At 45.7% G+C, this 14,141-nt stretch overlaps 1 protein-coding gene and 1 long non-coding RNA gene across 5 annotated transcripts in view; both read right to left on the bottom strand.

Annotated features, from left to right (window-relative positions):
• The window catches only part of ILDR2 (immunoglobulin like domain containing receptor 2), a 34,704-nt gene extending 29,886 nt beyond the window's left edge, over positions 1–4,818 (bottom strand). For 2 of the 4 annotated variants that reach the window (XM_084506288.1, XM_084506286.1), the window contains exon 1: positions 4,646–4,816. In XM_084506288.1, the coding sequence (XP_084362414.1) occupies positions 4,646–4,691 (46 nt within the window). In that variant the 5' untranslated portion in view covers positions 4,692–4,816. Of the gene's footprint in view, positions 1–4,645 lie in introns of all 4 variants that reach the window. The other 2 variants (XM_084506287.1, XM_084506289.1) reach the window with 2 other exon arrangements.
• Positions 4,819–5,146: 328 nt separating this feature from the next.
• LOC311432115 lies at positions 5,147–12,554 on the bottom strand. Its single transcript, XR_014689827.1, has 3 exons — positions 12,527–12,554; positions 7,247–7,358; positions 5,147–5,487 (listed from the first exon to the last, which is right to left on the bottom strand). It is a non-coding gene; the product is annotated as an uncharacterized lncRNA (long non-coding RNA).
• Between the last annotated feature and the right edge of the window lie 1,587 nt (positions 12,555–14,141).

Below are 14,141 nucleotides of genomic sequence, written 5' to 3' on the forward strand. Positions count from 1 at the left end.
CTACACACATGAATTACAGAGGTCTCCTTAGGACTTTCTCTAGTTCCAGAAGAAACTGCTGAACTCAAAAATCTTTGAGAGACTAGATGAGAGACCGGAAGCCTCAGGACAGAAATCTGCGTTGTTTATATCACAGAGCCAAAAAATAGGAAAAGATAAGAAAAAGGATGACAAGCTTAGTGACAGCAGACTGTGGTTGCTCTTCGTCTAGTTTAATACAAGCAGGACCATATTAATCAAGAACATCTTAAAAACACAAATACCCTCACTCTCAGAAAGTAAAAGGAATCTATATTTTTGTACGTCAGTGCATACGCACATGTAAAGAGCTTAAAAATATCACCCTTCAGAAACACACGTATGCTTCTTGTTTATTTCTCACGTGCAATGTGTATTTGCCTTTTTGTTTTCCTCTGATTCTTTCCCTAAACAATTCTCAGATTATGCATGCAAACGATGCAATCAACATTACACACAAACTATCCCTAATACATTTTAGCTGTGATTAAAGAAAATTCCGGGGAGTGATTATAGAGGGCTGTATTCATACGGGCACATTGGAGCCTTGTGAGACTGATCTTCCCGAGTACCTTCCATGAATAAAAAAAAACAGAAAGGGCAACTGAGAGGTACTAATTTAGGTTCTTGATTTTCAGTTGGAAAATCAAGGAGAAGCCTGTGCCTCCCTGCACCTAGATGAATCCCAGGAAGATTTAGCTTCTCCATATAGCCTTAAACTAGCCTTTAAGAATAGAATAAAGTTGATCAGAAGCACTAATCCCTGTAAATAACAACAAAGCCAAACACCGTCGTTCAATGTAATAGGTCTTAAACTGCATCCTTCTACTGAATAAGGTAAGAGTCCAAGAGAAGGCAGTACACATTGTTCTTCAGGTCAGCATGGGTCTCCTTATCTGTGCATGCATTGCCATATCTCTTCCTTTGCTATTATTTGGCCCACATCACCATTTGCCTGAGGCAGCATGGCTGATGCTATGAAACTACAGAAATTACGCCCCTGAATTTTATGCATCTTTACGGGTATGAGTGCCAGATACGCATATGGGAGAACAGAAAGTCCTTACACCCTGAACCCCTAGCCTACACTTAAGGGCTTAAGGGCTTTGGCAGAAAAACTTATGTTCATAGGTAAAAGCCAAGGGGCTCCTCCTGGTCTCTACCACTTCTGCAAACAAAATAAACTAATGTGTAAAAGGATGCTGTATCTGTTTCTATTGTGCCTTGGCTACTGCCCATCAACTGTATTCTTTCCCCTCCCTCCCCTGAATACAGGTACTCGGTCCACATTTTCAAATGTGGATCTAGCCTAATTTCGGACATTGAAGGGCTGGGCTTTGAGACTGGAAATCAGAGATGATACGCAGAGATGCAATCAAGTGAACGGAGAGCAAGTAGGATCACTGAGATAGCATTGTACAGATTCTTGCCTACTCAGGCTGGGTTACATCCACTCCATGCAATTAACCAGCAAAAGCCATCACCAGCAGACTGAGTAGTTTATGGGAAATTAATTACGTCTTGGTCTAGTTGCTACCAGACTTGTGTTCTTAGCTCCATAGCCACTAATCGTCAACTTTTTTTAGCCAGCAGGAAACCAATGCCTAAATAGGTCAGCTGAGGTGGACAGACGGCACTGCTTTATACAGCTCCAAAGCAAAACAGAGACTTTCGGCTCCTAAACTGCTTAACCTGGGCAGGTGCAAAACCAAAGCAGTCGCAGGAAAACACAGCCTTGCACACCCAGCACAGAACCTCAATACAAAAACTCTCCATTAAGGTACAGATCGGACTCTGCAAACCGACTGCAGTAGACTTGGACTTTCTTGCTCTTCCAGAACGACCACTCAGCAACCGGTCACCACCAGAAGCCTGAGAACTAAATCAAGAGATGGAAAGAGTCTATCCAAGCCTTGTAACAGTGAGCCATGACACCTGTTCTTGAGATGGCATTGGGATTTCCATCACTACCAGTCCTCCGCCAGGGCGATCTCCCAGGAACAAAAAGTAATGAAAATGTGAGGTTTCTTCCCAGCTACACTAAGCTTATGCTGGGTGCAGCCAATTGAGGGAAGTCAGATGAATAGTTTAAATCAAGATAGATCAAACAATCCATCCATTTTCCTGCCTTCCCAGGGAATCTGCTCAGTCAGCCAGGGAACAGCAAAGCACAACCATACTCCACTGTGCCCCTTCTGCCTGCCCTTCCAAACTGTAGAGGGGAAAGCAGGGTAGTAAATCTACCTACCTTTGTATTACACCATGGCTTTGCAGTGGCTCTTCTGCACAGAGAAAGCAAACAGGCACTGAGTGCTAAATTACCGGAGGAAAATGACTTCGCAGGGAGAGGTCACATTTTAATGTGCACGGTCTCCTAACCATAACCTTTCCAGGCTTAGGCTGAGTCTTGAAAGGAAAAGAAAGTGTGCTCTGCCTGTTCTGCGGGTAAAACCAGAGTTCAGTCTCCAGTGCAACACTTCCCTCTAGTTTTAAATGCGTTAGGAATTACTGCATTAATAAGAATGATGGTAAACGCGAGGGGAAAATTCACCCCAGAGTCAAGCAGCACCTGGTAGTTTATGAGAACCAGCTTTACAGAGGGGCCTAGAGATACTTGACAAACTGTACCTTCTTTTTCCAACCCGAGTCAAATAGTCCTGCACTTATCCCAACCCACACCACTTCACACGAAGGTATAATGGATGACCTGCTCTTCATCCTTTTGCTGTTGTTATTAAAACACAAGCTTTAGGCATGTGGGAGAGTAGGGCAGAAGAGAAGCTGAAACAAGCCCATCATACTTCACACGGGATTTTTTTGAATTTGCAGTAAGAAGTCAATGCAAAACCAAACAAAAGATAAACGCAAGAGCCAAAAATTAAAGACAAACAAAGGACAGAGAGGCATTATTGCTGGGAGGAAAGGAACTGCAAGTGCTGATTAGAAATTTCTCAGCCCACCTAGAGGAGGGAGGAGGGGAGAGCAGGGGGCGAGAGCCTCCCTCTCTTTCTTGCTCCCTTTTGTCTCCCTGCTTCCTCCCTGTCTTGCAGGCTCAGTCTCCTACCCTGGCCCCTCCACCTCCCAGCCCCCACTCCTCTTTCCCAGAGCAGAGCGCTGCTCCGGCTGGATTAGGGCTCCTTACCTCGATACAGACCTTTCATTCCTTTGCACAGCCACTGGGGAGAAGAAAATCTTGAATCCATGTTTGCCTGCCTCTCTCCCTTTTCCACGCACACACTCACTCGCTCACACACACACACCTTTGCTTATTTGCTTTCTTTCGGCCACAAAAAAAGGCCGGTGGCGCCTGCTCTATCCCTGGGTGGCAGCGGCTGGAGGGGAGCAAGCTGACACCGGCTGCCTCCATCTCTCAGCGCACGGCTAACCTGTTGCCTGCCAGAAGCCTCTGCCTGCCTGCGGTCGACACCAGCAGCAGCAGCAGCAGCAGGCAGTCCTGTCGCCAAAGCCCAGGACTAGAGGAGACTGGAAGGTCTTCCTACCGCAGCGGTACCTCGCTCTGCACAGACCCTGCACGCTCACAGGGCGGACGCTGCCAGCAATCACCAGCTGCCTCTAATGGAGGGAGAAAGGTGTCAACAGCCCAGCCTTTTAGCTTGATGGAAAAGTCCTGATTTGGCCAGACACGTCCAGATATCGAAGCTCTTTAAAAAGAAGGAGGAATGTAATGTGTTTATCTACACCTTGCGCCCCGTTACCAGTCCCTGGATGCTATTTATCAGCACGCTACTACAGCGAGTAGGGAAGGAGCGGTAGTTGTGGGTGCGCTGGCACTCCGGACCAACTCACAGAAGTGGGATACATTCGGAAGCAGCCAAATGGCAGGGAGGGAGGCGGGGAGGGAGGGAAGATGAGCCCCAGATGAGGCCGTGAAACCCTGGAAGGGAGCAGTAGGCAGGCACCAGCGCTGAAGATGACTCAGAGTGAAAAAGCAAGGAAAGGGGTGGGTGGGTGGTGGGAGAGAGGTGTTATGACTAAAAGCCGAATTTACTGCTTGTGAATCCTAAATCTGAAGAGGAAGAGGGAAGAGCCTGAGGTCTCTCTTTTTTTTTTTTTTTTTTTTTTTTTTTCTGGGATACATCGGTGGCGGTGTGAAATCCAACTGCTTCTGCTGCTTCCCCGAGCCTGTAGCCAGCCTCCCCGGCTCAGCCAGCCTGCTGCAGCCTTTTCCACAGCCTCCTGCGCCTGGCTGCTGCTCCGGCCGGGAGGCACAACCATCCCCTGCTGCCCTCCCCTCCCCTCCCCTCGCTGCCCTCGGCTCAGCCCCTGCCCTTCCCCACCCCGGAGCCCTGCTGTGCTCCCCCCTGCCCGGGGGGCCCGGGGAGCCGTGCCGGGGGGACGGCCCGGTCCGGGGCTCACAAAGGGCCGGGCACCGCCGCCCCACAGGCCGGGTCCTGACCCCAGCCCCGACCCCAAGCCCACCGAGCCGGGGCAGGGCAGGGCAGCCCCCTCCCCGCGCTCCTGCGCTGCGCTGCGCGGCCGGGACAGCGGCGGACAAGTTCCCCCGATCGCTCCCGACCGGGTGGCGGAGGAGATTTCCCCCCCCACACACCCCCCAAAGTCTCCCCAAAAAACCCTCCGGGAGCCCTCGGGGCCGCCCCCCGCCTACCTGCGAGCCACAGCAGGACGATCCAGCCCAGGACGTGCCCCTCCATCTTCTGGCGGGCCGGCGGCCACCATGCCGCGGGGGAGCCGCTGCCCGGGCTGGCTGCGTGTGGCTGGGCTGGGATCGGCTGGGATCGGATCGGCTCAGCACGGCTCGGAGCCGCTCTGCACGGCTCGGATCGGCTCCCCTCGGCTCCTCCCCCGCCGCCGGGGCCGCCCCCGCCGCTGGCCGGGAGGCGGGCGGGGGGCCGCGGCCGTAATTGCCGTCATTCTCGGTGGAGCGGAGCTGAGGAGGAGGCGTCCCGGGTTGGGGTTTCTGGCTTTCAGGCCAAACACGGGGTTGGAAGGGGAGGAAGGTTGTCCCGAGGGAGCCGCCGAGTAGATGTGGTGCTGTGGGAGATGGTTTTGTAAGGGGACGGGTGGTGCTCCGAAATGAACGCAGCGCGGCCCCACATGCGGACACGGCGCGCTTCAAACTTGTGAACTCCGGGCGAGAGAGAAAGAAGGCGGTGGGAGTCTGGGGGGACTGCTCAGGGGCTCCGAGCCGACTGAACAGCGACTTGTTTTCACAGAATCGTTAAGGTTGGAAAAGACCTCCGAGATCATCTGGTCCAACCATCGCCCTACCACCAATGCCACCCACTAAACTTTTGGTGGGTCAGCACCAAAGAGCAGCACCTTCCAACACGGCCCTCACCAGCACAGATCCCCTCTGTGTGCTGCTCATCCTCGAGGCGTTTTCTTCCAGGGGCTTGGCTTGCATTCGTAACCGAAGTGTGGATTCTGCAGATGTCAGTGACCCACATGGGAGAAGGGAGTGGTCTTCAACCTCTTCTCACCCGAAATCTGCCAAAGAACATAAACAATCCTGATTTTCTAACAGCAAGTTGGGCCCCAGGGGGAGCAGAACGAGGTGTGTCCCTCTGCTAAAGGCACCCTGCAAGTGATGCCTGCAGTAAAACTTTATAAGCTATTTGCATTCTAGCAGGTATTTTCCAATTGCCTGTAGATTCCTTTTAATTTTGCCTTTCAGACTGAACTCTACAGGCAAAATAAGCTTTTTTCAAACCAGTGAGCAAAAATAGATCAATAATTTCCAAGTGAAAAAGCAAAACAGCATGTTTGCTGTGATAAAAGATGTGTTGAAACATTTTGGTTGTTTTTGAACAGTTGCAGTTCCTCTGCTAATGTAGTTATAGTGGATTTGGGCAAGGAGACAATCCCAAGGCAGCCGGTCTGTTTTTAAGTGTTTTATTCCAAGCTATTCAATGTTATTTAAAAATACACTTCAAATAGAAGTTTGTTTTTATTCAGCATTACTTAAAAAGAAATACACACCCATCCCCAAATAGTCTCCTGACCTTTTGGGGCTCAGAAGGTTCCTCTGACCCAATATATTAGTTTAATTGTTTTGCAGTACCAGCTAAAAGCCACAATTAAGAACTAAGACCTCACTATGTAAATAGCATAGGTACCCAGCAGCACAGTGCTGTTCTCCTTCAGCTCTCAGAGATCTGACACCTGACTGCCCTTGTGCATACTCACAGCTGAAAGGCAAAGTAGAAACTCTTATTAGAGCTGCAACTTCAGCCTCAAGAAATACATGGAGTTCCAGAAAACTCATGGTGACATGATACTTCAGAACATCTGAGTGCTTACCTCACCATGATTAAACATCTGTAGCATATAATCCATGAAGGTTTGTATGCACTGAACTAATGCTCCTAAAAGGTGAACACAAAGCTATTTTTTCTCTCCCTCCCTCAATCATTTTTCTTAATAACCCTCAAAAATTCAAGTGAAATCCCTGTGCCTTGCCTTTCTGTAACTTAATTGGGCAGGAGGCTGAACCAGTTTCCTGAGACAACGTTGATGTGATATTATCTCATATGTTAAAGGTTGGGAGTAGGACAATCCCTTATGTATCACTATTGTTAGCTACTCCCTGCTATTTTTTTTTTTTAATCTACTCCAGCTTTTGCAAATAAATTTGGCATACAACGGTTTTGCTAAACTTTTGACTCACAACAAAGGAAGGAAAGATTTTCAATACATGGAAGCACCATTGTTTTGCATGTAACGTTAGATTTATAGCTGCTTTGAAATTTTCATATACTCAAACTCAGTGTACGGTTCTTTTTCACGTAAAGTGAGCTGTCATTTGTATATATACATGTATGATGGATTAATAGATGTCTGAGCCTGGAATAGATGTTCCAGATCTCTGTAGACCTTTGATCTGAATATTGCAACATCTGCGCTGGCTTAATAGGTAACATAGGGATGTTCGCTTTCATTTTAGCCAAGTCTTGTAGACAGGAAGGTGCACTACCACAGTTAGCCCCATTTCACCTTCGGACAGTGGGTGAATTCCTAACCAATTACCCAGATCACTTCAACCTGCAGTCCAGCAGGGATTCTTTGTCCCCTGAAAAACAGTTCTCTGGGGCTATCCTGCACAATTTAGCCCCAGACTGAACTGGAAGAATACCACTCTACAACACTGTTTGATGTAAGTGATACCTCAACACCACCTGGGAGCAGTTCTCTAAGCAATGGGATCATGCAAAATTCAGTTGAGCAATACAGAAACAAACAAACTCACTTCTTGTTACTCACGCTGTAGTAACTGATGGCTTTCTTCTCTTCTTGCAAACTACTTAATTCCTCCCTTCCTTCTTTGATCTTCCAGTACCAGTCTTTTGTGGTCATTTCCTCTGTTGATAAGCAGAATCAGCTTTTTAGTACGTTTCCAGAATCTGGAATGATATACACTAGCACCTCACTCAGAATGATCCATCTTGGCAACATCCCCAAAAACCTGACATGTCGCATGAAAATATTTCTCTTCATGAGTACTTTTGTATATCCATTCAGCTCCCTGAATTTCCTTGGTAGAAATTACCATACAAACTGTTTTCAACAGCTTTCTGGGATGTCATACTAGATTCAGCCATTAGGCACTATTCTCTTGATTTAGTACTGAGACCAGCACATTACAGAAGCTATTAAGTGACACATCATCAAACCACAGTGTTTAGTGAGTCTCTTCAGAATAGCTACTAACTAAAACTTTTCCTCATTTGCTTTGTTACCCTGGAATCTCTTATTAATCTTCAATAGCTTCACAGCAAGACATTGCAGAAATATATGCATTCTCTCTGTATATGCTATTTTTTCGCAGCTGCCTGGCTACATTTGATCGCACAGTGATATGGAGCTTTTACTTCCCATTAACATCAGGAGTGGGTGATATGGATATATAAACTGCTTTTATTCTTAACCATGTCGTTTGTAACAACTAACATTTATAATGCTTAATGGAGAAACTTGATTTTCTCATTCCAGTGAGAACATAGGATATGCGTATCTGTAATATCAATTCAGCATTATACAAAAAAAAAAGAGAACAGCATCTTTCTACAATATTCACTCCTCCATATAAATTTCCCATGCTGTTCCTGATTCTTTCTTAGACACCAAAAATCACAGTTTCTATTTGCTATGCTTTGAGATGGGACCTAAAATTTGCACTTAAATAAAATACTAAGTGCATATCAGCAGTAATGTTTTGTGAGGTTAGTATACAAGTACACATTCAAAAGTGAATCCTCCCAGCTCATAATCTTTTATGTGTCACTGTACTCAAAAAATACACAGAATTGAAACAAGACAAACTCTACTTCATATCTACAGTTAGCCAAGGATATAACAAGTTGTTAAATTGTCTGTGATTGTTGGCTACAGAGAAACGGTGGCAGCACAAATACCTTCTGGGAACTGGGATTCAGCTGTGATAGTCTTATCCAGCTTTCTTAATGAAACAAATCACACCGCTTTGCCACACTACATCCTGTTTGAACCACAGCTTATCTGTTAGAAAAAGAATTACAGACTACTTCGAGTTGGAAGAGACATCACCCAGCACCTAATTTCATCCAACTTCTAGTACTGCCTAGCCAGATGGAAAAGTCTTCTTAGGGGATTTCTGAACAGAGGCAATGACTGTGATCAAAGCACCCTTTAACGTTTTCTTTGGAAGTTCAACAGACTTTTGTTATTTTGCTATATTCTGGAGCTAACACCAGATCTGGAGAGAGGATCCCAGGCACAGCTGCTGAAAGTATGAAAGCAGATGTACTACAGCATCATCTCCACTGCTGATACTTCGTTTTCCTTCCAGGGATGAACCGTTAGTCCTTTTGACATAGCATCACCTGGGGAGATCCCATTTGGTGGATATCCCACTCCGTCACACTCATTCCTAACTATTTCCTCCATCTTTGTATCATTTGCAAGCGTCCGTGACAACTGGATGTTTGTTTCAATGGTATTAAATATTTAGTAGCACACAGCCAAGAAATGGCATAAGAGGAATCCTGCTGAAAACGTGCAATAACAATTCCTCCTGTAAAATTACGTTTTGAGACATCCTAAGCTAATGTTTTAATGCATTTACTGGGGACCACATTGTCTCTGTGTCATTCTGTTTCCTTGATTTAGTGTTGTGTGGTCGAGTCATATGCCTCACACGTGTCTGAATGCATTACCTTTAGGAACCACAGTTAATATCTCTGATGCAATTACAAACTAACGTGACAGAATCTATTTTTCTGCAAACCCAGGTTGATTGACATTAATTACATTAGTTTTCTTTAATTCATTACTGAAGCAACTCCTGTATCAGTAATTCTATTCTCTTGCCTGGGATCCTCATCAGTCTGACAGGTCTATAATCACATGGGTCATCCTATTTAGGGCCAGATCCAAAACAAAGACTTTGGAAATTTTTCAGTACCAAACTGTAGAACTGCAATCTAAAAACCCCTCATTCAGCAGCAATTTGAGACATTTGTCAAAGTTGACTGACTATATACTTACAATTTTGCTTCCCTGTGTGTCCAGACTGTCGTGGGCATATAAGACATTAAGCAAAGAACCCAACCTAAGGCTTACATACATGTGGGTTGTCATGGCCAACTTGAAGCTTTCCACCTGAAAACTTAGTTGAGGTCTGACCAAATATTAAGGATTTCCAGTATTTGTCCAGGATACTGGAACAATGTGGTGGCTTCACTGGGGCCACAGCATTAAAGATATTTGGAATACATGGCATAGATGGGATGCAGCTGCACCCCACACAGGCAGCTGGTTGACATGTACCTTGTAATATGTTGAGTGCTTCAGGGACACACTGGTCAGCAGTGATACAGCACATGCCCAGCAAGCACCATGCATCCCACAGCCACATCACCTGCTGCACTGCAATTCCCAGCACAAAAGCTAGTGTTTCTGAAGAGTAGACAGAAGCATAGCAGCACCCACTTGAGGCCCCCTCAAAACCTGGAAGAAAGATGCCAATGTCACCTGTGAGGCCTGATCCAAGACATTCACAAGACGTCCAACACTCAGTGAAGCCCTGCAAAGGCAGGTGAGGGAACAAGGCAGGGGCATGTGGCTTACTTTTTGTAAAAAGGCCTCGTGACTCTTAGGTGTCCAAAGTTACATCCTCAGTCACACAGCTGAGGGGAACGGCATTCTCCACTCCTTTTGCAGTTGTGACACCATTCAGAAAGAAACCCAAGATTCATTAGATCAGGAGTAAGACCAAGAGAAAAGCTGACTGCTAATAGTGGACTGCTTAAATCATTTGCCTGAGGGAGGGACAGCCTGAAGGTTCCTGAAATGCTTATGCACTACATATAAACCAGTAATAACTACCGGACTGGAAAGCCAAAGTTCCCATTTTACATCACTCTCCAGGGAAACTGCCACAGGTCTAAAAGCTCCTTTACCAGGCTGAGAAAGATACAAACTGCAAAATTATGTGACAAAAGCTCATCTGCACACCCACAAAGGAGTGCAGGGAGACAATAGCATGGGGGTAGCCCAGATAATACCCCACCCTGGCTCCTCCCTAGCCCATCACAAAAGCCATCAGCCCATCAAAGGCCCACCTCCACTAGTCCAGAGAAGCACAGGAACAAAAGGGCAGGTAGAATCCCAAATTTAGAACTGAAGGGAAAGAACAACTTGTCTGGACCCCTGCCAGCGCTGTTTCAGACAGCCCCTGGGTTCAGGAGTGAAACACATCAAGTCAACACCACAGCAACTTTGGGACTGCAGCCCAGGAATATAGGACACATTGCGGGATGAAGGGCAAGAGCAGTTCAGGATTGCACAGGACTTCCTATGGGACATTTAGGGGGGGGAATCAAAAGCAGAGAAAAGGAGGGAGCTAGGTGATTTGGGAAGGAACAAGTGTGGGGAAAGGGAGGGATGAGGGAATAAGAAGAGCTGGTTGCATGTCAACAGTTTGATGTGCTTGTCTGGCCATGCCCTGCGCCTGCTCAGCACAGGCTGTCCTATCTTCTAATTAAATTCATTTCTAGCTCTTTTCCTGGGTGAGGGACTGTATTTTGTGTGTATGTGCGTGTATGAGGGATCTGAGCACCAGTGATGAGACTCAGATGGGTCAGAGGACCTGGGTGCCTTGGTGCCAGTGACTGGAGAGACCCAAGTGGACAAAACCAAGTGACCCACTGGGGTGGGCCAGGGCCATAGAAAAGCTGGATCTCTCTCGAATTCCCTAACAAGAACACCAAATATTTCCCACTCTGTGGGACAGGGCGCTAGCCCCAAAGCAGCAGATCACTGGGTAGCAGCAGATGTAGTTGCCAAGTTTTGTGCAGAATATCTTTGCTCATTCTTTCTAAGGAACAACTGTAAGACACATCTTGGAAGGAAGATGATAGCCACGAATCCTGAATGAATGAAAATGCATTACTGACAGAAAAGTTTCAAATAGTTTTTCTCTTTCAATGTACGTAGACCCTATTTTGAGACATCTAACGAACTACATGTATTGATGAGAAAGCGCAGGTCCCCAGTTGTGGAGCTGGGTTTCCAAGGCCAGCTATTTAAGAGTTAGGTGTTGGCATATCAAGTCATTTAATTGAATTAAGTACTTTAAAAAATAATACTTAAACACTGGCACAACCCTTGCTTTTATTCCCTGGAATGGCCCCAATGTGACTTACAAATCACCATAAATGGTCTGGAGAACTCCTTTGCCAGCTAAGTTAAACAGCAGACAATCAAACAGTTAAAACATGAGTTTCCAGTTAAAACACAGGGAGCTCCCCAGGGTCCCAGCCAAGAATACTGATGACATGGTGCTCCAAAGATGACCTTTTCCCTCTTTTTTCTCTCTCCCAAATCCATGTAGGATAATTCTTTCTCTTCACTGCTTATGAATTTTATTTTCCAACCACACCTCTAGCCCTAGGAGAGCTATTAGTGGAGTCTTGTCTTCTTTAAAGAGTTGATGCACACATTATCTAATTTTTTTAAGAGGATGGGCTCTTAGAGGGTGGGTCACAAAACTGCACACAAGAAAAGAACATGGTGTGAAGGAAAATAAAGCAACTGTGCACAGATGTACTCCTAGCAACAACTCATATAGTAACACAACAGCAATATTTGCCCTTCTGGCTAAAAAAATAGACTCTGCAGAAGTTTGTATTTAAAAGATATAAGTTATTTCTTGCAGTCTCTCTTCAGAGATTTAAACTAACGTATCAAGGACTAGTCCTGGATACAAGTAATTTTCCACAAGAATGACAGTGACTTTAAACATGATCTTCTATTCTCATTGATTTTACCTTATGACTTCATATGTTTTTAACAATGTGATTGGCTCCTCCTGTAAATTTAACAGCAAATTCAGTAAGTAAGTGCTTCATAGGCAGCATAAAACAAATTGTTTCATTGGATTTGAGCAAGACAGAAAAGCCTCCAGAAGACTAAACTGCACCAGCATTTTTTAACCTTCAGAGGAAACCAGCCACCAGTAAGATGCAAGAGCTATGTGATCTGACCTTACCTGCCAGTGGTTCCAGCAGTGACAAACATAATTAGCTGAGCCAAAGATCTAAGCCTACACAGCAGCTACCTCCTTTGGAGATAAAGACTCACAGTTACATAACCAGAAGATGACGAAGGCAGACAGACTGAAGGGAAAAAGCAGTTTTCCAATGAAATGCATTGAAGTCTTCGTCACTGTTTTATATCCTCATGTCCAAATTTACAGGAAATTCAAAAGGACTCTGGAATAGAGGATGGGAAAGAATCTTCCAAGTCAAGGCTGTACCATCCATCTTTATTGCGATTGCTGGGGTAAATTCACTGAAGTTAGCTGAATAAGCGTAGTGTGCTGGTTCATGTTCTGCTACATCATGCAGGCTCTGTAGGAACTGCAACCACATACTGAAGATGGTCCCCCATCAAGATGGCCCCCAAAGACAAAAGGAACAGTGAGGAATGTGGGAGATATCACACACCTGGGGCAAGAAAAACCTGGCCAAAATTTAATCTGAGCCTTTGCTGACACTGACACATTGGCAACCCTGCTTCAGGTTGAATTTTGGGTCCTCTGCTGCAGGCAACCACATTTCACAATCCCTTCTGTAAACTGATTAAACTATCTTCTGTGGCCAGTTATGGATACATACACATATAAAATTAACACACTAAGACAAGTCACGATCACTTACTTTTTGAGAGAGATTGATAGAAAGCTTAAGGAGGGAAGCAACTCACCCTGCCTATCAAGATGATGCAGATCACCCTTTGTTTTATGTGAACTGTGGCTCAGTATGCAAACTTTCAGTGAAGGAAATGTCAATTATGTCAATGAGATAGATGAAAGTCTGGACAGCTTTCACAGTTTTGCAAAATATGCGCTCCCAAAGTATTTTTTAATAAGCAAGTGCAAGTCTGCCTTTCCAAACATATGCATGCTCCCTCACCTCCTCCACTCTTCTGCTTTGTATCTCAAAACTAAACCCAGGCCTCTGGTGTGAAGCTGGTCTTCACTTCTCCCCCACTCCCTCCTGTATCCCTCCTGTGAGGGCCTCCACTCCTGTTATCTATCACCCCGTATTCTCACTCAGAAATCCGGGCCCTGGCAGCACTTTGAGCACTACTGGATGTGTCAGAGCAGGCACATCACCCTGATCCTGTCTCATGGAGCACCGGCTCCTCCTGAGGTCACTGTCAGGGAGCAGCAAGAGCCAGGCTGCTCCAGAAGGAAAGGCAAGGCAGGAGCTCAGGGTGATCATGGAGGCTGCAGGGCAAGCACCTTGTCAGCAGTGCCCATCCCTACAGGACAAGCTGGTGTTCAATGGCAGCAATAGCTTGCACCAAGTTCTTGCAAAAATTCCAAAGGCAGGCTCCCCACCCTCACAAAGTGGCAATATACTGATTTTTCAAATTAAAAATATACCCCTATACCTTCCCACTCTGAATAATGTTACATATTAAATTTAGTAAAATCCTTACAGAGTCACTACGCTCACTTATGAATACAGATGTTTGTACATGTAAACAAATAAAAGAAATAGAAGACTTGAATTACATATCTACAGTGCGTGGCACCAGATGTATGTGGGACAGGGGAATATGCAGAGATCATTGATTACTACTGGTTGCAGGTACTT

The sequence above is a fragment of the Aythya ferina genome (genome assembly GCF_964211825.1).
Source record: "Aythya ferina genome assembly, chromosome: 1".
Taxonomy (NCBI): Eukaryota; Metazoa; Chordata; class Aves; order Anseriformes; family Anatidae; genus Aythya; species Aythya ferina.